Below are 23,499 nucleotides of genomic sequence, written 5' to 3'. Positions count from 1 at the left end.
ATTGCTCAATGATGTACTATTTATGGCCATAAGTCATCCCTGACCAACATGTTAGACGATGCTCAGTTAATCAGAAATCAGCATCACAGGCTAACCAATCAGGCTGCAGCCTAGAACTGATGTTCCTATAAACAGACTGACTCTTTACCTGGAAGTTTCTCACTATCAGCTACAGCCAGCTGTTCAGGGACCGAGGTCAGCTGATAGATATGGGGAAACCCACAATATGATCACATGATTAGGCTAAGCCAATCAGACATGAGAAAGAGGCTGCAAATCATTAGCATATATTATCATAGCATTGGCAGCCTGAAATCCTCCATGTTGTTTACTCTCCACTTCAGATAAATACAGCCAAAGTGTACAAAGGTACCAAACATCCAGGAATATGAATATCATGCTGCACATCTTTGAAGAGTAAAGAACACATGTGCCAGATTTCATGGCTCAGCTCTGAGTGGATTTGGAGTCTATAGACCAGAAAAATAAAATCTCACGGACAGACGCACGGACGGTGTGACGACAACATCCTCCTGCTTTATTTTGCGAGGGACAATAATAAAAACTGAAGTACACAAAGATGCCTATAAGGTGAAGCCACCTGAACAGATCGATAAAATAAAAAATTGTTCTGGATATTTTTTTGATATTTCAGGACCAGTGAGGCAGGTCTGATTTGTATGAACAGCAGTCAGAGCTGCAGGTGCTGCTCTTACCTGGTAGTCGAGGATGCTGAAGCCGAGGCCTTTGTCTCTCTCCTTCTGCAGCTCTAACACTTGAATGTCCTGGGACCACAGAGCCAGCTCTCCATCCTCTTCCTCCTCTTCCTCTTCTTCTTCCTCCTCCTCTTCCTCACTGTACTGAGTCCTCTCCTCCCTCAGCACCTCCTCCACAGGTGAGATTTGCTCCTGACAGAAATATTCAAACACCAGTTAGTGTGAACACACAGAGCACGCTCAGTGAGACATTTTCTGGCTTTCAGTGGAAGTTTAGTTTTTCACAGGACATTCAGACATGAGGAGGAGCAGCTGATGAGGAGCTCCGTCCTGAAGGAAACCTTCATGTTCTCTGAGTGATTTCTCTGTGCGCCGTCCACAACATGAACTCTAGCTGCTAACACTTAGTAATAAAGAGATCTGAACCGAGCGGGAGCTACATCTACCACTAAATGCCAAAGCATTTAGTGGTAGATTATGATTAGAAAAATGTTTGGTAAAGTAACTGATTAAATTGCATCATAATGACACAGGCTAAAGAAGAAATCACAGGCAGTTTGTGGGTTAAAGGTGAACTCAGCAGGCCTGCAAAGCATTTTGAAGAGTAAAGAACACATATGCCAAATGTCATGACTCAGTTCTGTGTGGTTGTGGAGTCTAAGGGTTCTTTTAACAAATGTTCAGGATGTCAGGAATGAACTCTGAATCTGAGTTTAACGACTTGATTGACGACCTTTCTCCAAAGAGCCGCAGCAGAAAGTCTGTGCTATAAGAAGAACAGTTTTCACTGCTGTTTCATTAAAATTTGTGTTTGAATAGCAGAAACTGAACCTGTCAAAATTACAAATCTAAGTCCAAAGGCACCCACGCTGTACCCGGCTGGTGTTACTGTGCACCCAAACTCAGTGTGCTCAGGACAGGAACATGCAGCGCCCTGCATGAGTAGGAGGTCAGCCTGTGGCAGGTTTGTATGTATGGCCTGTGCTCACAATAATCCATCTATGCACAGCAAGCGTGTTGTGAATAAAACACGGGAGCAATGGATGAACCTGCAGCCAAACCAGCTGCAGACGACACCTTTCTGGATGTTGGACTCTGAGTGTATTTCTACTCTGAAGATTTTTATTCAGATAACGTGTGTGAAAATCCTTCACCACCCTCTCTTTACTTCAGTGTCAGATGGAGACAGCGGCTGCAGTGCGACCGTAAATGACACCAACACACAATAGAAAACTTTTTTTTTTTTAATTTTAAAAACACGGATTCTCCACGGGAAGTTTTTCCAGTCATGTCACCGGTCTCACGCACAGCTGACAAAATCAGTCCACTGGATTTTTCTCTAAACTGGATACAAAGTGTCAATGAACATTTTTAGGTGATCTATGCACCCGAGCCTCACCATGCACTCTGGCTTCAAACTCCCCTGCCTTTAACCCTTCCTCTACATGTTGGTGTGTGTGGCGGGCGGCTGCAGAGTGAGACAGTTACCTGCCTGACTGCCTGCTGTGGCTGGCTGCTGTCGTCTCTCAGGACTGTCTGACTGCAGAGCATGGACGACAGCTTCATCTCAATCTGACAAAGGGCACAGAACACAGGGTCGGTTTGGCACGAGTTTTTGCAGGTGAAATTAATCGAAAAAATTAGACAACGGAAGTAAAACCTAACACGACAAAGAAAACAATTACCAAGAGAAACCATTTTTCATGAGCTGTGGGAACCCTGTGACACACACTTTGCGCTGTGTTTGTTCATGCTGAGGCTGGAATATCATTTAGTGCAAACTTTATGTCACAATATGATCAAACTGTTTCCAGTCAATGAAAAAGGTTTAAGTGAATAAATCAAACTTTAGTTTAAAACCACCGCATCCCTGTTCTCACCTCCTCCACACCATGCTGCGACTGTCTTGCTGGTCCTGGTTTTGGTTCTAGTAGTAGTACTGGTTCCGATTCAGGCTCAGATTCTGATTCTGGTTCCAGGTCGTTGATCGGGTGTCGGCAGCAGACCAGAGTGAACGGAGGAGGCACCTCTTTGAGGAATGACACCACTTCCCTGCGAGACTTTCCATACAGCTGAACATCATTCACCTGCACAGGAACGGAAACATGATTTACATCCAGGACTTATCTGGCTTTGCATGATGCACAACATACACAGACATGGCTGCACAGCTGCATCCTTCCTGATGTCCAGCAGGGGGCGACTCTTCGGATCATATAGAAGTCTATGAGAAAAAGAGCTCAGAGTTGACTGAGCTCAATAAACACTTTCCTGATGAGTCTATGGTCTCGGTCTCTGTTTCAGCTCTTACTGTATAAAACATGATGTTCAATTTGGAACTTGTGGTTACATTAATAGGGGAGGATTCAGGGTGGGGATACATAAAGATAGAGAAGTCAATACCATATGACCCCCAGCTCCTCTCCAGCTCCACCTTCTTAATAATATATGACCACTTCTGGCTCCAAATTCTCAAATCTCACTATCCTACTTTTTGTCTTTGTGATGATCCATGTAAGCTTTCATGACTTGTAGGATTTGCAGGATTTGCTGGTTTACCTCCAGCAGCTCGTCCTCTGGTCTCAGGACTCCGTGTCTGTCGACGGGACCTCCGGGGGCCACAGAGGAGATGTAGTGGTGACCGTCAAATGAGTCCAACTCAACCCCCAGGCGGAGAGTGTGGATGGGCAGCAGCTTTGATGACTTCTGCAGCTCTTCATCATCTTCAATGATGGGATCCAAATTCACCACCTGATAAGACACACACACACACACACACACACACACACACACACACACACACACACACACACACACACAGTGGGGTGTGAACATCAGCAACACTGAATTTATGCTGAGCAGTGAATCATTTTGAATGTGTCGTCTCACCAGGACTTGATAATTCGGTCCAAGAGCCTGCTCCCATTTAGCCCTCAGTTCTGCCTCTGTGGCTACACACACACACACACACACACACACACACACACACACACACACACACACACACACACACACACACACACACACTTAGAACAACTGTCTCCTAAGTCATATTAAAGTGATGCAAAACAAGTAAGTAGTACAGTATGAGAGTACTGTAGTACTTTTAACAGGAGACACATTGTGTATCTGAATTAATAGGGAAGCAAATATAAGACCTTTACACAGCATAGAAAAACTAACAAAAGGCATCACAAATGTAGGACCATATGACGCGTCACCAGGTGGTCTGACAGACCATCAAAGCTTTCACTTGTCTTCAGATACAGACCATGATAAACAAAGCATTTCCTAATGAGGAAACTACTCATTAAGGTACAGGTCTGACAAGCAGCACAGGTAACAGCACCATCCAGAACAATCAGCACACAGCTGGAGTACTGAAAGAGCCGACTTGGCACACATCAAGGGGTCAAAGATCAGCGGGCCTGGACCAGAGAAACACCAAGCAATGAAAAATAGAAGGAAAATGACCACAAAACACAGAAATACATCTAAGATGAGACTCATGGGGCAGTTCAGAGCAGAACAGTAATGTGACCTCTGCATGGCCTTTTTCAGAAATGTTTTTGGTGGAGAAATAAGCGCCTCCTCTGTGGTGGGCGCGTCTGAACGACCCTGAAACTGCCGGATGAGGCTCGACGCTGAGGCTTAAACCCCGGACCGACCTGAGACCACAGAAAGCTCTCCTCGAGGAGCTCGTCCTCCTCCTCCAAACATCGGCATTAACATGAAAAGCATCTCATCTTCCTATAAATGTTTGTGCTGCTTCACGCCTGCCCTGAACTCCTGCTGTTTTTAAACTGGATGCACTCACGACTACTGCTCAGTTTTTCACAGAACAGGTCGAGTACAGCAAACACACTTTCTCCATATAATACTCACATCTTTAAAGACTACATATCAGTTTTTCTTTTTACTGGTGCTGTGCTGAGTGTTAAACTGTTACTCCTATTGCTGTTTTCTGATTTTGCTTTTTATGTCAACAACGTTAATCACCCAATAAAGTCAAATTTATCACAGTGATTTCTGCGAAGGTGAAACGGCTGCTTTGTTTTGTGGGTCTTGTCATTTGGACACAGAATCTCCACCAGTCTGAATACAGTTTAGACTCCTCTATCAGCTGATGTAGAGGTCATCCAGTGACTGCAGCAGTGGTAAATGGATGTGGACAATGAATGGATCCAAACCACCCTCTGCAGGACAGGCAGCTGATACAGGGACAGATGCAGGAAATCTTTCCCAGCTCACACCAGTTCACATGATTAGATTTACGCCACATAACCAGAACACCACTGCCCTGTCACTGCTTCCACTATGACATCAGGTGGCATTAATTCATTCTCACCTTTGCTTTGACACTGAAGAGTTTCCTGTCCTCCCAAATGGCAGAATGAATGAGCCATCGAGATCAAAATGCTGCTGATATGAGTGTCACACTGGCAGCAGAATCAGAGGAGCACCCGGCATGTGTGAACCGGTCATGTGGCTGAACGCTTCATGAATAAGTGAAGCTGCTCGGCGGTGCAGCTCATCGCAATGCACTGCTTAAATAAACTGTAAAGTAAGCAGGCTGCTAAATCTCAGCAGAGCAGACATGAAACAGTGACAGTCGGAGCAGATTACAGAGCGCTGCCGGCTGATTTCAGGGAGGAAGCCGCCGCTGCTGAGCTGCACAAAAACACCTCCATGTTCCCACCAATCTGCTCGCGTGTCGAGGTGCTCTGAAGCAGCTCTGGCAGCCCCACAACAACAGCCTCTGATTAAATTAGCATTGCTAACCCCGGCCTTCACACAGCAATTAATCTGCGGCGTTTGGCTGAATAAACGGGGCAATACATCGCTGCGAGCCTGTCAGACAGCTCGGACGCTTTACATCTGTCGGCCGGGAGCAGCCAAGCGGCGTGCTAAGTGTTAGCGTGGCGTTTTGGCCACTTAGCAAAGCTAATGAGGAATAAAAAGAGAGGAAATAATTCAGCGAGGAGAGCTGTTAGAGGCCTGCATCACACGTCTTCAGAGGCTTTTAGAGAGAAGGCTTTTAACCGCCTGATCAGCATCATTAAACACATTTATCTCTTCTTTATTTACAATCATATGAAGTATTAAAGAAGTTATTTGTCAGTAATAATAACAAGAAGTGAGCAGATGAGTTTCAGATACAGAGATAACATGATCCCATTGTTACAGTGTTTTAATTACTCTTACTGAAGTGTAACTAGACTCTAAACACACCCTTATGGTCTATTCAAAAACATGAACTGATGCATAAGAAAGAAGAACAGGACAGAGAAGAGGGAGAAAAATGAAGAAAATGAGGATTAAGAAGGCGAATAGAAAGCAGAGAAGATGAGGATGAAAAAGAAGAAGAACACACACAGTAAAGAAAAAGATAAACAAGAGAAAATGGAGAAGAAGAAGAAAAGGGTAAAGATGGGGACGAAGAAGTCAAAGAGGAACAAGAGAGGACAAAGAAGAGGAAAAATTCAGTGGCGGAGATTCACCACCGAGGACGAGGAGATTACAGATGCTGAATGAATGTTATTTATATGAGTGTGGTCCCAAAAGGAAAGTCAAAGGGCCTCCTGTAACTCCTGAAATAACCCTCCAGCCTGAACTTGTAGTTTGAGTCCGGATCAAACTGAATCACCATAGATGTTCAAACCGAGCAAAGCCACGTTAGCATCAGGAGACATTCTCAAACAAACAGACATGAAGTGTTAATAACGTGAATCTCCACTTGGAGGAAGATGATGCTGTAGGTATGTCAGGTAAGGCTCTTCTGTATTACTGCAAACTGCAAATAAAACTAACTTCAAGCCTGTTTTTCTGTCTCTGCAGTTCTACTACCATCGGCTGGTTCTTATTCATCAGTATTAACTGTCCATCAGAGTCCTTCTTTTCTAAAGTTCCTTTTTTTGTAATTTCATCTAGAAAATCTGATGAAAAAAATGTTGCATTTTTCTACTTGTTTTACAGTTTTTCCTGCTGATATTTCTGTGGTTTTTGGCCTGACAGACTGGTGAAGCTGAGCAGTTTGGCCCTGAACAGCAGTTAGTGGCACAAAGACCTGCTCGCCAAAGGATCAACTTCATATTTCAGCGACTCAGTGTTATTTCCAAAGAGCCACAAAGAGTTCAACTTTCAATTTAGATCATTTGGAGAAAGTGTGTGTGTGTGTGTGTGTGTGTGTGTGTGTGCGCGTGTGTTCTCTCACCCCTACTTAGCTGTGTTGTGTTTAGGTGTGCTGGTTCCTGCATCATCATCGTGGAGCCAAACCCAGACGAGTGAGCTTTCACCTCCAATGACCTCCTCAGAGACACTCGAGATGACTCCCGCTCCACTGACACACACACACACACACACACACACACACACACACACACACACAGGAAGTCACCAATCAGATTTGCCTGGTATATCTAAACATGTAGTTTTGATGAGCACTGAAATGAACGCCCAGCGCTGAGACAGGCTTCTATAAGGATTCTGGATCAGCGCCGCTGTCACTGTCAATTTACAGACAGCACAAAGGCATCAAGCAGAAACAAACATGTTTACAGGCTGACACAGAAACTGCTTTGGTCTCTGGAGATAATTTCTCCCTTCATAACAGTTGTACATGGGGAGGATGTTTCTAGATCTCACCTGTTTAAATAAACGCAGGTGAATGGTGACACAGGCGGCCGTAGCTGCTAGCTGTCTGCTGGGCTTCATCTGAACTGGACCTCTGGACCGTGTTGGTGCTTTTTTAATGCAATTATCTGACCAATAATATGGCTACTGTGGACTTCATTGGATTAACAGACTGTCCAAGAAGGCGGAGCCTCAGTTTTGCTGAGGTTTTCTGATTGGATGATACTGAGCACTGATTAGCAGGTAGAGTGCATCGCAGGTGGCTGGTAGCTGGTGTAATATGGCCCTCTTTTACTCCTCCCTCAAACCATCTCATCTTCACAAACCAAAACGAGTCCTGTGGCCATCCATTTCAAGCTCTCAAGACAAGCGTGATGTCAGAGAACCGACAGACATCAGCTGGACTCCACCGTCGAGTCAAATGGTCACTTCTGGCTCCAGGAGAACCACCGAAATGCTAAACCTGAGGCTGTAATTAGAGGTTCATCGATCTCTCCCTAAAACATTCATTTTTAGGATTTCAAGGAAGCTTGGAAATGACTGTAAGACCATAAAATATGAAGAGCTAGTTTATCAAAAATATCACTAAATCTAAATAAATGTGCCATTTAATATATTTTTTAAGCAATGTGAAAATCTTGCAGGGTTTGGTTGGTTGTTGGTCTATAATTAATTCACTGTGTCTTTCTGAGATCCTGACAGCAGCCCTGTTAGTTAATCCATCTAAACACGCAGCAGATCACCTGAAAGCCCTCTGCTCACTCTGACCTTTGACCTCCTGACTGATGTGTATTTATTTAAGCTCATTTTCCTGTCGGGCTCTTCATAACTCAGCGCAGATAAGAGAGCCACAGAAACAACCAGATTATAACAAGTTAAAAACTCAGCTAGTTTCTCGCTCTGTGTTTACTCAGTAATGAAATGAAAAGACGTCTGGAGGAGATAAGAGCCTCGCGCTGCTCCTCTTTTTTAAAAAATCACCTGCATTTCTCCGACCTAGAGGCTGACCAGTGCAGGCCAGCCGACCGCAAGACAAAAAAATGACCCAGAACCGGGCAAATTAATCTCCGTGGACGCTGGTGAAGGACGAATCGCAGCCTCCTGCAGCAGAGTTTGGGAAAATTACACCGAGTTGTAAACAAATTTGTCATTCTTAATCTGGGTGAGAGGACAGAGGCAGAGGAGGGAGGAAGAAAAGCTCTGATAATTTTAACACAGAGTTAACTTCTCCCACTGGAGCAGATTATTGTTTTAATACCATATAATCATGAAGTTGGTGCAACACAGAAAGTCACACAGAAAGTCAGAGAACATCATCACAGCCGCTGATATTTCTGTGTAATGTAAAAGAATGAAATAAGAAACGTGTTCTCATTCTGTTTGTTTTTATTGTTCTCGCAGAGCCGACATACACCGCTGTCTGATTAATCGGTAACGAGGAGTCAGACGTATTCGCGTTTGTATTTATGGTTTGGCCTCCTCGCTCTGTGCTCCTGGAAACACAGTCAGCATCGCACTGAACAGGTGAGCTTTCCCGATCAGCATGCTGACACCGGCTCTGTGGACAGTCAGGGTGGTCATTCAGAGTGTTTGCTCAACTCTTTTGGTCAGACCGAAACTTCCCCGCAGTGACGGATCCTAACGACTCCGCTGATCCTTTGACCTTTTATGCAGATCTGCTACGTAGGCAGACCTCCAGCCTGACAACAGAATAAAATACCAGTAACCGCCGTAACGCACAAAAGATGGAGTGTGGTCAAAGTACTGACGCAGCACATCTGAATGTTTCTCACAGCACAGAATATTTAAAAACAGCCACAGATGAGAAAACCGGACCAAAAACGTGTTTCTACCTTTATCCAACGATCTCTCCAGAGTTCTGGCTTTCTTCCTGACCAGAGTGAGGACGACCGTCTGACCCGTCTGCTTCATCACCTCCTGAACCTCCTGGTTGGTCAGACCGTGGAGACTGACACCATCCAACTGTTCAGGCATCAAAGAAGGACAGAGAGGAAGACGAGGACCAACGAAGGAGAAAGTAAGCATGAAGACAGGCAATGAGCGAGAGAGCAGGGAGGGAAAGAGCGAAAATGCAGGATAAACAAGGAGGTAAAAAAACAAGACAGCATGAGCTCGACTCCTCTAACTGAAGTCATTTCAGAAAATAATCCTCAGCCGAGCTTCTGCAATGCTCAGGTGACTCAGAGCAGCTGTGCATCTTCACGATTTACAACCTTTTTATAAGCATTCAATAACTAATCAATAACGAACAGATCAGAGAACCACCACATTTAATATGTGGCATGGCAGGAAACATATTTGACAAACATCTACTGAAGGCGATGTTTTACTCTGACTCATCTGTGAGGGAGAATCCATCCATCCAGACCGCCTCTCTTCAGCCACCTCCATGTATTTACTTGAAATTTTTATTCAAAAAACATAAACACCACAGGCTGGTGGCTAAAAATTGTTAATGCTACCCAGTCGTATATAAAGTGCTAATGCCAATATGTGACCCACTTGCCACTGGGACACTTCAATACAAACGCAGTAAATTCAGGACAGAGTAATGAGTAACATCACAAACTAACCACCTCCTATTACCAGTTTTAACTCACTTTTTATATAAATACATTTATATAAACACATAACTGTACATATTACTACGGCCCACCTGCAGTACCTTCACGGCCCAAAAGGGGGCCCCAGGCCACACTTTGGGAATCACTGTCCTAAGGCAAGAGATGTTTTGTAGCAGATTTAGCTGCTAGCTTATTTGTCCGCAGTCCCTGGGCCCGTCAAACACATAAGAATACACAAAATCACATCATCAAGGAACAAATTCTGCTAATACAAACGCAGACTCCAACACTCCAACTAAAACTGCATTTAGCCGTTACCGTCACAGACAAATATCCAAGACCTCTAAAAAAAAAAAAAAACGGAACTACAAACTGATGGGTGAATAATGTTGATCTTATTTTCAAACTCCACCTTTAACACTGCAAAGATTTGGGAAGCTTGTTCCGAACAGCGTTACAAGAACGGGCAGACTGACAGATTTCCTTGTAGGACCTTTGACCCCTGGAACTCTGAACCGAGCCTGTATGTTCTGAGCAAAGCTGAATAAAGCTTTTCAGAGGTGGGGGTGCAATTTTATGAACAATTTTTAAAAGAAGTCACAAATCTGAGTTACAAATTAAGTTACTAAGTTCCAGTGATGAGCATGCCTCAGCTTCCTATCCAGGATTATAAAGTGATCTCATTGGTTTTAATGTTGTAACACTCGAGACCAGTGGGAGGTGCAGTAATTAATGAGAAAATATAACTGCATTCAATAAACTCGCTGTTTCTGTTGTGAGTGGTTACAGATTTGTCTACAGGTAACTGTGTTTGAGTTACTCATCTTTTTGACGTGCTTCTTAAACTAAACCTGGAACCTAAAGTAATGCCTGACCTCCTGCAGAAACTCCCCGACCCAGAGTGGGCACTCCACCCTTTTATGATTGAGAACGTTGGCCTCAGAGTTGGAGGTGCTAATGCTCATTCACCCTCAGCTGCAAACCGCCTCAGTTGGAGGTCACCAAACAAAACCACACAATCCGTGAAAAGCAGAGACGAGCTCCTGAGCCCTCTGAACCCGACACCCTCCGCCTCGGCTGTCCATAAAATTCATGAACAGAATCGATGTCAAATGGCAGTCCAACACCCACCCACCCGAACAAGTGTGACTTACTGCTGGCTGAGAACCCCACACACACACACACACACACACACACACACACACAGCTCTTACAGCTATCAGTCGGTCGTGGACTCGGATGTTTCCGCTTTCATCAGCTGCGCTGCCGGGAACCACGTTTTTGACAAACACACCGACTGCATCTAAACAGGGCGAGAGACACAGAGAGAGAGACGCACACACACAGAGTGATTCAATGGTTTGTTTCTATGTGGACAGCACAGTGGTGTAGTGGCTAGCACCATCACCTCACAGCAACAGAGTCCAGGTTTCAAATCCACTGAGAATATTTAAAAACAGCAATGCTACCGTAAACTGTGAGGTTCGATCCCCGGCTGCTCCAGTCTGCAGATACTGAATGTGAGTGTGAATGTTAGAAAGCACTTAGATGTAGAAAATGTGTGAATGGGTGAGACATGCTACATAAAGGGCTTTGAGTGCTTTTCATAATAAAAGCCCCTTAGCCAGGCTGCATATATCAGACCATTGCCACCTACAGAAGTTCTCAGATGATACGGCCATCATCAGATGTGTATCAGATGGGAACGACCAGGAATACAGGGGGGTCATCAGTGACTTTGTCGGCTGGTGTGAGAACAACGCACTGCAAATCAACGCCAGCAAGACGAAGGAGATGGTTATAGACTTCAGGAGGAAGCCACCCCCTACAGCACTGGTGAACATCCAGGGAAAGGACATGGAGACAGTGGTCTCCTACAAGTACCTGGGTGTTCATCTCAATAACAAGCTGGACTGGACTACAAACACAGACGTCCTGTATAAGAAGAGCCAGAGTCGACTCCACCTGCTGAGGAGACTGAGGTCCTTTGGTGTCTGCAGGACTCTGTTAAAGACCTTTTATGACACAGTGGTAGCATCTGCCCTTTTCTATGCAGTGGCCTGCTGGGGGGGTGGATGCACCGAAAGGGACAGGAGCAGGATCGACAAACTGGTGCGGAGGTCTAGCTCTGTGTTGGGATGTCCTCTAGAGTCTGTGATGGTGGTGGGTGAGAGGAGGATGTTAGCAAAGCTGACATCCATCATGAACAACCCCCATCACCCTCTGCATGAGACCGTGGGTGAGCTGAGCAGCTCCTTCAGTCAGAGACTGAAACATCCTCGCTGCAGGAAGGAGCGCTTTCACAGGTCATTCATCCCAACAGCAGTTAGACTGTACAACACATCATAATGTCTTGAGTCACTCGGACACTTTACCTCCTCTGCCATCACTTTATCCATACAGTCCAGATACATTTTATTTATTACACTCACCCATATAATGCATACCGTGTATGCTGTGTACCTTACTGGCTACAAATGTATATAATATTTTGATATCTGTATATAGTGTTTTGATGTGTGTGTATATGTGTGCATATGTAAATGTGTGTATTGACACTGATATATATATTTTATGTATATAGTGCTTATGTATATGTGTATAGTTTTTTTGCTATTTTATTTTATTTTATTTTATTCTATTTTAGTTTTTAGTTTAGTTATTTGTTCTTACTCATCCTTTTCATTTTTTCTCTGTACTGAGCTGCTGTAATGCGCAAATTTCCCCGTCATGGGATCATTAAAGTTTTATCTTATCTTATCTTAATCTTATATAATTGCATAAAAACCCTTAAAAAAAAAAAAAAAAAAAGCCCCATGAATGGATTCCCTAAATCCTCTGCTTTACTGAAAATGTACTTTAGTGCTCACTGAGAAATCTGACAAAGTGCTGTAGTTTGCAGTGAGTTGCTGACCAGAGCTCCAACTGGGCAAGACAACAGATGAAGAGCCTAAAGTGAGGTGCAGGATGGTCGAAAATTTGCAAAGGGAAGGATTTACACTGACAGCTGATGGTCTCATGGAGTCTCAGGGCAGTTATTTAACTCTGGCTGATCCGCATGTGGCGGCGCTGTATGACATCACAGAGCACTTTACAGTGCAGCCTGCTGCTGTGACACGGCTGCTCGCTGCGTTCTCCTCGTGCGGCACCTGGATGTTTCAGCTCTCTCACCTTGGCTGGTCAGAGGGTTGCAGCCAACGATAGAGATGCCGAGGCTCTGTCCTTCCATCTTGGTGAGAGGAACCTCGTGGATCTCGTATCCCTCCAGGTTAGGCTGAAACCACACACACACACACACACACACACACACACACACACACACACACACACACAGTTAGCTTACATCACTCAGATGCAGCGGCTCTGAGTTTGTGTGGCTGTTGCTCTGATCTGTATAAACTCACTGCCTTGCTGAGCCTCCGCTGGGTTAGCTGGGGGGTCAGCTCCGGGGTTTGGGGCGGTAAAGAGGAGACAGGGGCAGAGGCAGGAGGTGGTGGGGGAGGAGCCACTGCTGATTTTTGACCCCGGGGGTCCCTGGCGATGAGCATGTTCACACGGCTCCCGCACACCTGCAGCACCTGGACCACCTGGTCACTGGTGAGGCCGGTAGTGGGCGTCGCCCCAATTCGAAGGATGTGGTCACCTGTGCGAAGGCGCCCATCCTGATTGGAGGTGAGTAAACAGATGAATCAACACATTCAAATATTTAGTACTTTCATTCTAATGTAAAAACAGCATCTCTAAACTCTGAGTCGCCGTAAACATGAATTTCGCGGTCTTTGCCAAATTAATGATTTACCATGAAAACTCTCAGGAGCTCAAAACCTTCTGCTGAGCACAACGTGTGATTAGACACAGAGCTTCAGAAACAGGGGCTGATGCTGAGGTGTCACCTTCTGACATTTTCAACAAGCTTAGTGAAACTTTTCTGTCCTAATGCAAAGAGACTTGAACATCTCCAAACCCAGACCCCTCACTGTTTCTTTCACTTAGATTTTAAACCTAACTCATCAGGTGACTGACTCACCCTGTCGGCCACACCGTTTCGGATCAGCGTCCTGACTACCACTCCGGTCGTCTTCCCGCCCACGATGCCGAAGCCCAGGCCGGACCCGTCGTTGACCAGCTCGATCTCCTCCACGTGTCCCCACTGATCCTGCAGCAGAGAAGAGCAGAGGAAGCTCGATGTGTCTGAGGAAGATCTCAGCGAGATACTCAGAGAAACAGAACCAGAGTATTTCCACTCTTTGACAAAGCTAAAAAAAGATTCTGTATGTAAGAGTCCTTTATTTAACTGGACTCTGATTTCTGGTGCTCTTATGCATCTAAAGCAAATACTGAAAGCTCAACGTTTCAGCTTCTTTTCCTGACAGAGAAACCCAACCGTCCACACCGGCGCCGCGTCAGCAGAAACCACCATTTATTCCGACGACACCTGGAACAGAAACTCCAGATCTGTGATTTCCACCTGGAACTTTTCAGCGGTGCATCGGTTGCTGTCTCTCAGCTGTAGCATGGTAGCAGAGTCAGCCTTCAAAGCTGCACACTGTGTGAGTTTCCATGTTTTAGGTTGTTGGTTACGTCAGGCTCTTTGCATTTGAGGGGTCAAATTTCACTGAATTCAGAAGATTTTATTTCAAGCTGCAGTGAAGACAGACCGAGTCGATCCAGTCACTCCTCTCAGAAGCTGAAGCTACATCATTTAAAAACCGCTCCATGAGTGGATCGTCAGTGTTTTTCAGTCTGTAGCCAAGCAGCCGCCTCACTGAGCCGCTGCCTGGCTATCTGTTCTGAGGTGAAAGGTCATTAGAGTGAAGCTCAGCAGGTAATTACCAGCTGAGAGCACTTCCTCCTGTCTGATAGCAGCTGCTGATCAATGAGAGGCTGCAGCAGGTACCTGCTAACACACAGGCAGCCTTTATGAAGTGGCTGTGCTCTTATTACAGTTTCCATCTGATAGACGAGGCCTTCCTCGATATAATGAAACAAACCTCCTCCTCCTCAGCTGGTCCCAGGACACTGGGAGAAGCTGTTCGCCTGATAAAGTTGAACCACGGCAAACGTATTGGACGCTCTGCTCTGTTCACAGGAGCTGATCTGTTCCACAGCTCAGCCTGCAGCGACTCTCCAACCTGTAGCTCGCTCACGTTTCCAATGAAGCGCTCAGCTCCCTGATATTCCTCCAGCTGTTTGTTTCTTCACAGCTTTCCTCCATCAAACATCCTAAAAAGCTTGTTTTTTCCTCACACCAACAGTGGAATGATCCAGCACAGAGTGCTCCACCCTCCACCTGACCCCCTCAGAATCAGATGATTTTTATTTTTCTGCAGTAACTTTAGTATTTTTAATTAAGCCATGCAAAGTTTTACCTTCATACGATGAATATTTTCACTTACAGGCCCTCGAAGTACATAGAGGTGGGTCTAAAAGATGCTTTGGGGTATCATAATGTTCTAACCCATCTTTAATAAGATGAACGAGGAGCTCCTGACAGATGGGGTGACGCACACAGAGCCCTGATCTTAGTGTCAGAGTTAGTCATGAAGAAAGTGGTCCTAAACAGTCCAAAAACCGGAAGAGCGTCACCAAGGTCTGCATCAAAGGTAGGTTCCTCCTGTGTTTGTGCTCCAGTCTTTGGTCTGGTACATCATCCTACTGACAGTCAAACAGCAATGATCACATTTCTCCCTTTACCTGCAACACTGACTGCAGCCGTTTTACAGCCAGCGTGCGCTCACAGCAAACACTGATCCGATTTAAATGTCGCCTCTCCTCTTTGCTGCACTTTGGATGAAGTTAACTGATAAATAAAAACTATTAAAAGCCTCCTCCTCACTTTGCTTTTAGTGGCTGCTAAATCTCAGACACTGTGTGCACCTGAGTTATTGGGCTGAATACAGGAGGACATTAAAATGTGTGAGAACTCTGACATTTAAATAAGCAGAGAAGATTTCAGGAAGAAAAACGAGGTGTCTGAGCGGAGCAGGCCTGGACTGTTAATGTGAGCCGTGGAGCACAGGTTAGCCTCAGCCGTAATCATTCTGCTCCGCTCCATTGTCGGGTCATTATCGCACAGAATTACACTGTCCCTCTTGTTTGTTACCCTCCTCCTCCTCCTGGTTTGCTGGAGCCGAGCCACATCCCGCATACTGGGGCCTCCGATCCCCCTGCTTTTGTTTTATTCATGTGCTGCTTCTATTGAGGTCATGTTTAATGGAGCTGTGGGCATAAAAACACAGTGCTGGATGGGACTTTATGGCCATTCTACCGGCCTGGCTAACCATCAGTTAGCAGGCTCTGCTAGGCAGCTTCAGGTGCCTCTGACCTGCCGTCACAGCTGATGTGCTGTGCTGGCGTCAAACTTCATTTCTGCTGGAATCCGTTTGACGCCGACAGGAAACTCGTCGTTATAAAGCCTCCCATAAAGACGGCTATAAATCAGCCAGTCACGCAGGATTTTACTGCTTCTGTCTATTTAGTGAGTATTATCCCACCATCGATTAGGATGCTGTGACGGAGAATGCACTCAGGACTTCAGGGTTAATTTATGGCTGTGCTAAAATTGATGAAAAGCAGAAAGAACAGGAATAAAAAAATAACAGATTGTGCAGTTAAGGAAACCTGGAGGGGCCTTTAAAACCAGACGAAACCAACTTCAGCCAAAGTTACTCGGATGAAGTTGGTGAACTTTTCTTCAGCCACGTGATCGGCAGCCTCCCAGTCCAAAGGTGGAGAGAAACGTCACCTTCAGCACACCAGCTTTTACTGGGCAGGATCTGAGGGGTTAGAATCTCGTGGACACCTTCAGCACCAGACTTGGGCGATATCGTGACCTACAACACGACCGCCTCAGATGGCTGTCATTCTGCATGCACTCAAAAGTCCAGTGTTCAGGATTAATTTCGTTGTATGTATAATGACAATAAAGTTCTATTCTATTCTATTTTATTATTCTGGTTCCACACTGCATAAAATGTAACCGTAAACTGAGCCATCAGACAGGTGGAGATAACACGCTATCCAGTGACTTCAGCACCAACCGACTGGACAGCGGTCAATACAGACTGTTTCATTCTCATTTACTCGCTGCTCAGTTTTATTAAAGACAAACAGGAAGAGGCTCAAAACAGACTCTGACCGGTCAAAAAGCCCAAAACATTTGTTCTCCGTTAAAAATGGGATCCTGAGTCTATAGTCAAAGTTCTACTTTGACTAGGTTATGACCTCACTTCCTGTCTGGCAGGTTTGCTGCTGATTTTGACTGGATGTCATCCATCCATTAATGTCTCTGAACCTCAGTGTGTGCCAATGCTGACATAACAGGTCAAACTGGGTGTAATCTCAGGGACTCCAGAGGATCTAATTTCTAAAAACTGGGCATGTGGTTCCAAACTTCTGTGCATAAAGACCAATCAGCCTTCGACCCACTGGTGGTGCTGCAGTGCTTAAAGCACAGATCTTGACATTTGGGCTGGAAATGGTGTGATAGTTGTGATTTATAAAGAGCTGAAGAAGCTGTGGAGTCCATTGTTCCAGCAGAGTCTAACGTGAGGTCAAACTGAACTTCCTGCAGCTGCTCTGCTCAACAGGATGCAACAATCCAACCTGAGGCCATCCAGTCACCTGGAATCTGCAGGGGTCACTCATCCAGTAGCTTCACCCATTTACACTTTGATGTTGCCATAAACTCTGAGCTCCCATAGGTCACACACACAGTGGAGTGAAACTTAATAGCCCCACGTGGTTCCCGTTTGACCGTCTGCAACGTTTAATAAAAGTGACCCTGAAAACTTCCAGGAAAACAAACTGAACACTCAAACTCAGTTTAACCTCAAAAACACAGGTCATGTTTTCCTCACAGCATCTCTAAGTTGTTCTGAACCATTTATCAGATTTCTGTCTGGCCTCTGAAACATGAAGTCAGCTCTCACTGACTGATTTCATGTTTCAGATGGACACTGCAGCCAAATGTGCTCCTCTGGCCACCAGCTTGTCACAGATAGGATAAGTTTGCCTTAGAACAAGGTCATGTGATGACCTCTGAGTCACACAGGCACTTGGTGTCTCTGCTCGCCTACAGGTGCTGATCTGAAGCAGATTATATGTGCTCCTCTGTTCCTGCATCAGCTTTCACTCACTCACACACACTTATGGTGCTGACTTGCTGATGAACACGTTCTCTAAGGAAATTACATTTTCCTAAATACATTTCTGTTTTCTCTTACTTCCTCGTCTGTCTGTGTCAATGTGAGGTCAAACACTCGCAGTCAACTTTGAACTGTGACCCCGTCTTTTTCTAAACTTGTCATTTTAGTCCCAAATTAAAAGTCTGAACAATTATGCAACTGTTGATCTTTTGTGATAATCTGACACCAATCAGAGCCAAAGACAAACAGTGTGAGCAGCTGAGTGCTCCACTGAATGCAATAATTCCCTCTACAAGCAGGATGTTACCTACAGTTTGACCTCTGACCCTTCACTGCAGTTCAGAGAGTAAACAGACTGACATTCACGGTGGCGTCATCATCTCATTTATCTCTGTCTCCCTTTCTCCTCTCTGCCAATCTTTGACTCCCCGTCATGTCGACATTCATCGATCGCGCCTCCTCTCAGACTTAAATACATATTGTCAGGAGCGAAGCTGCAACTGTAGCACTAACTTGATTTCCTTTAGGCTTTAAGGTCATAAAAATCATCCGAGTCAATGTCAGCACACTTACGGCTCGTCATAAACAGGAGGTCTCACTCTGATCTGGAGGCGTGGTCCCAAAGTGACCTCCAGTTATGATTGACAGCGTGTCAGCAGCGCCGGCTTTGAGTGACGGCCAAGCTGGTGTGTGTGTGTGTGTGTGTGTTCACAGTACAGGATAAAGCTGATTTCAGCGATGTTGTGTGTTTTAGGATCAGGCCTTAAAAGCAGTTTGATATCGAGCTATAAAACTGAACAAATTTTTGTCCAAACAGAAACGCTGACGTCTCATTTTTGTGTCACTGCACCGTTTTAACATCCTCTGAGTTCAGGGATTTTTAAAGCTGACCATTGATTTTTACTTACCCTGACATTATTTTGGAGTAAACCGTTGATTTCACGACTTGTTTTCGAGTTTGTCTCAAACAGCTGACAGTAAATTTTTAGTGTGAAATGTGGCTCCATCTGGAGGTTTGGGCTGTTTTTACTGTGTCTTATTTAAAACGTACACCTGCAGGATTAGAGCAGTCTGTCCTTTACAGGTTTGCAGATCTCAGTTTTATGTCTTTGTTTTGAAGCTCTCTTCACACAGACCTCCACGCCTCTGCATCATTTAACCACAGAGCTCCATCAGGACCGGAGAAACAGCGAGCGTCTGCAGTGCTGCAGCCGGACAGACTCGTGCATGAACAGCAGGCTTTTATATTACTGTAGACCACGAAGACACACAAATGAGTTTACTGATGATTGGGATCCAACTTTTCCCCAGTTTTCATGCGACACCTTAACCTCTGCTATACTGATCTGAGACTAGAGTTAAATGAATAATGGCTTCCTCGCTGTGAAGGACAGACTGGGAATCACTCCTAACATTTAAGACAACATCAGTCTCCATTCAAGCTTTGCCAAACAACAAAAACAATGTGACAAAAATATATCAAACTATATAAAGTTGCTGGTGGTATAAACATAAATGACAACAGGAGGGAACAAAACACATATACACACTTTATTTATACACTCGCCTCCAAAAGTATTGGAACAGCGAGGCCACGCTCCTTATTTTTGCTGTAGACTGAAAACATTTGGGTTTGACATAAAAAATAAAAAAAAAAATCTGAGAGACAAAAACATCTCAGCTTTTATTTCCAAGTGTTTACATCTGGATCTGAAGATAGCAGCATTTGTCTGAACACACCCATTTTACTTGTGAGCAAATGTATTGGAACAAGTGACTGACAGGTGTGTCCTGTTGCATTGATCCAGCCATGGACCAGGTTGTGGAGGCAGCAGCCTAAGCAGAGAAACCCATAAACCGGTAAATCGACAGCTTCGCTTTTATGCTCAGCTCTCTCTTCACCACGACAGACCAGTGCAGCGTCCACATCACTGACAGACGGGTTGGGGTTGCGGCTGCATTCTCCCCAACCCCCGAGATACTTAAACTCCTGAGATTCTGAGGCCAGCGAGGTGGAAGCCTTCTGCCACTTGGCTACGCCTAGAAATTCGCAGCAAACGAGTCTGACTTATTGCCGGCTGTACGGAGCAAACCGCATTGCTCCTCTTAAATCTGAGGTTCCATAACGGATGAACTCTTCTTTCCAGCACCCTGGAATAGACCTTACCGTGACGGTTTGCCAGAATCTGAGAAGCTGAGAGAAGATGGAAAAATCAACCAGATCCATCGCACAAACATTAGCCATAGCTAGTATAACTGTTTGGAACGTCCTGAAGAAGAAAGTTGTTGTACTAAGTAACAGATGTGGAACAGGTAGACCAAAGAAAACAGCAGCAGCTGAAGACTGAAACATTGAGGGTCTTTTACAGCACTTACAAACAACTCTTACTGATCAGCAGCAACCTCCAGAGAGCAGCAGTGAAGGTGTCACAACCTACTGTTCACAGAAGGCTTCATGAACAAAAGCTCAGAGGCTTCACCAGAAGATACAAACCACTAATTAACAAGAAGAACAGGAAGTCCAGGCTGGGATTTGCCAAGAAGTTCAGAGACAAGTTTCAGAAACTCTGGGACAAAGTTTGATGGACTGATGAGACAAAGATGAACCGTTACCATGGTGATGGAGAGGATAAAGTTTGGAGAAAGAAAGGATCTGCACAAGATCCCAAACATACGAGCTCATCTGTGAAACACAGATGGTTTAGGCTGCATGGCTTCTCCTGGGACGGGCTCATGAATCTTCATTGATGATGTCACCATGATGGCAGCAGTACAATGAACTCAAATCTACAGAAACATTTTTGTCTGTCGGTTTAAAGAAAGATGCAACCAAACTGATTGGGAGATCCTTCATCATGCTGCAAGATAATGACCCAAACACACCAAAACTACAGAGGAGTTCATCAGGAAGTGGGAGGTTTAAGACTGGCCGAGTCTCCAGAACATTTTAGCTGCTAAAGAGGAGACTGAAAGAGGCTGCAGTGAAAGCGGAAAAGCACCACAGAAGAAGAATGCAAAGCTTAGTGATGTCAGTGAGTCTTATTCACATTAATCTGTTTTAAGTTCATCTGTTCCAATACTTTTGCTCACAAGAAAAATGGGTGAGTTCCTCTGAACTGTGGATCAGATCCAGATGGAAATACCTGGAAATAAAAGATGGTGTTGATCTTTGTTGGTTTTGTTTTGTTTTTTTATGTCAAATCCAAATGTTTTCAGTCTACAGCAAAAATAAAGAGACTGGCCTCACTGTTCCAGTACTTTGGAGGGGAGTGTATATACTTCAGCTCAGTGTGAGTCTTTCCTGCTGTCATTTTCTCCTTTTCCTGATACTGTAGGTGCAATAAAAGCTTCCAAACAAGTGTTATACTGAATGTAATGAGTGAGAGAAGCAGGCAGGGAACGCATTGTCATCCAAGTTTTTCCAGTCCTGAGCAGTTTGTGTTCAAGTCAGAAACTCTGCAGATATACAAAGAAACTGTTTGTGTAGCAGAGTGAAACACCTCCCAGCTGCTGACCCTGAACTGTGAGTGTGGTAACACAAACAGAGAAACACAGAGAACTGCAGTGAGCAGCTCTGGACCGATGTCTGATCCATCGGACTGGTGCATCCTTGTTTTCTGCAGCATTATAACGACATGGAAAATCAGCACTCACAGACTTGTCGTCTGAGTGGATGCTGGAGTTTACTGCTAACTGCTGCCAAAAATTCTACTGATTTTTAAAAGATGCAGCAGTGAAAAAATAATATGATACATTTTTGTATTTCAACAGAAGAACTTTTTCCCCTCTAAATAAAACTTCCTGGTCATTTGAATTCAGAGTTAGCGAGAGCCATTTGAATGCATCATGAAGGTCATGAAGGTCACAGTGGAGGCACTTCACAGAGTGTTGATGCAGATTTGTGCAAGCCAGATAAACGCTGTGGGCTCTGTATCCTCAACCTTGAGGATGGATTGTCCTTTTGGGAGAGGCTGCCATTGAAAAAAGGTGTCTTGGCAAAACAGGGAGTCCTCAGCCTAAACCAGATTCCCCAGTACTGGTTAGCAAACTTCCAGCAGGACCCAAACATTCCCAGCATTGCTCTGTAAGGAGATGATCCATGTTCGCCATCGCTGGCTGATCAGTGTGTAGTCTGCAGCTAAATTCATTTAAAGTTTGGTTTCTCATTTAAGGCATTTTTACAGGAAGATTTGAGGAGTATTACAGGTGAGGATGTGTGAAGATGTTTGATAGCCTTTTGGGCCTCTAACTCCAAACGGGGACCCTCAGCACGCCTGTATTTTAAATCCAGAAATCTTTCTTTCCTCCTTGAATAAACACCACCGTTTTCTTACTGTGTTGATTGCTGTTGTGGGCGGTAATGACGCGTCAGGTGGGCGACCTCTGGCCACCACCATCTCCACCGTCTCCCCGGGCTGCTGCAAGAGGGTCAGCGCCTGCTGCTGGCTGATGCCAGGCTCCAGAGGACTGCCGTTTATCACCAGGATCTGGTCCCGCTCCTGGAGGCGCCCGTCCCTGCACACACACAGCACGATATTCATTGATCTTTCTACGCACATTTTTAACAAACTGCACAGTGTCTACTCTGCCTACTAAAATAAGTAAGCCACAGATGGCAGCAACCTCAAGTCTGTACAGATGTTGAACTGACACTAGTCCAAATGATGTTGGGGTGTCTCGTGTTGGGCACGGCTCAGATTGGACTTGTGGTTCAAAGGTTACAAAGGTTTGAAACTCTTAAAAAAAAAAAAAATGCTTTTAACAACAACAACAAAAAGTACCGTTATGAAAGTGAAACCTACAAAAACAGCTGGGCATTTTCAAATGACTGGAAAAGTCACTTTCAGCCCACAAACAGCCAGATTCAGTCCGGCGTCTCACTCTCAAGCCTGCTGAGAGTAAATCGAGGTGCAGAAACTGTAGGTTTTACATTTTAAACATTTTTCTTCAGGAAATGTTCATCATGCTTCTCATAGATGGACTCCATGTTTAAATGTCTGACACGTTTCTACTGCAGGAAAATTTATTTCTGCGAGTATCAGGGACATCACAGCGCTACAAGCCGCTTGGCGACATCCTTCATTTTAAATTTGGGGCCTGAAGCAAGCAGAAGCCTCCTGATGGCATCAACCAGCAGCTACATCTCCACACATGAGGTTTCTGTGGGGCTTCTACTCCCAGCGTCTGCTGGAGTAATCCTTTGGAAGCAGACACCATCGAGGAGGGCATCCTGTCCTGACCAATCAGCACGCATTAGCAGCATGTTAGCGTTTAATGGTCAGAATCAGGAGGACAGAAGAGTGGTTCTTCTTCAGCTCAGACACATTTTGAATTTATGGAAACTAAAATAAGATGTCTGGAAGCAGCTGGGAACCATTTAGCTCCATTCACTCTGAGTCACTGGGGACCAGATCAGAG

The 23,499-nt window shown here is 44.9% G+C and overlaps 1 protein-coding gene across 6 annotated transcripts in view; it reads right to left on the bottom strand.

The window, feature by feature from the left end:
* Nucleotides 1–23,499, bottom strand: part of patj (PATJ crumbs cell polarity complex component) — a 133,404-nt gene that overhangs the window by 102,794 nt on the left and 7,111 nt on the right. For all 6 annotated transcript variants that reach the window (XM_030726603.1, XM_030726602.1, XM_030726604.1 and 3 more), the window contains exons 6-17: nucleotides 22,416–22,596; nucleotides 13,962–14,090; nucleotides 13,339–13,596; nucleotides 13,106–13,208; nucleotides 11,149–11,237; nucleotides 9,203–9,332; nucleotides 6,931–7,056; nucleotides 3,606–3,667; nucleotides 3,276–3,467; nucleotides 2,597–2,803; nucleotides 2,205–2,288; nucleotides 717–908 (exon numbers count right to left, since the gene is read on the bottom strand). In XM_030726603.1, the coding sequence (XP_030582463.1) occupies nucleotides 717–908; nucleotides 2,205–2,288; nucleotides 2,597–2,803; nucleotides 3,276–3,467; nucleotides 3,606–3,667; nucleotides 6,931–7,056; nucleotides 9,203–9,332; nucleotides 11,149–11,237; nucleotides 13,106–13,208; nucleotides 13,339–13,596; nucleotides 13,962–14,090; nucleotides 22,416–22,596 (1,753 nt within the window). The remainder of the gene's footprint in view (nucleotides 1–716; nucleotides 909–2,204; nucleotides 2,289–2,596; nucleotides 2,804–3,275; nucleotides 3,468–3,605; nucleotides 3,668–6,930; nucleotides 7,057–9,202; nucleotides 9,333–11,148; nucleotides 11,238–13,105; nucleotides 13,209–13,338; nucleotides 13,597–13,961; nucleotides 14,091–22,415; nucleotides 22,597–23,499) is intronic.

This window comes from Archocentrus centrarchus, chromosome 4, assembly GCF_007364275.1.
Source record: "Archocentrus centrarchus isolate MPI-CPG fArcCen1 chromosome 4, fArcCen1, whole genome shotgun sequence".
Lineage (NCBI taxonomy): Eukaryota > Metazoa > Chordata > Actinopteri > Cichliformes > Cichlidae > Archocentrus > Archocentrus centrarchus.
The sequence above is the reverse complement of the archived record's forward strand: the minus strand, read 5'-3'. Positions and strand labels throughout refer to the sequence as shown.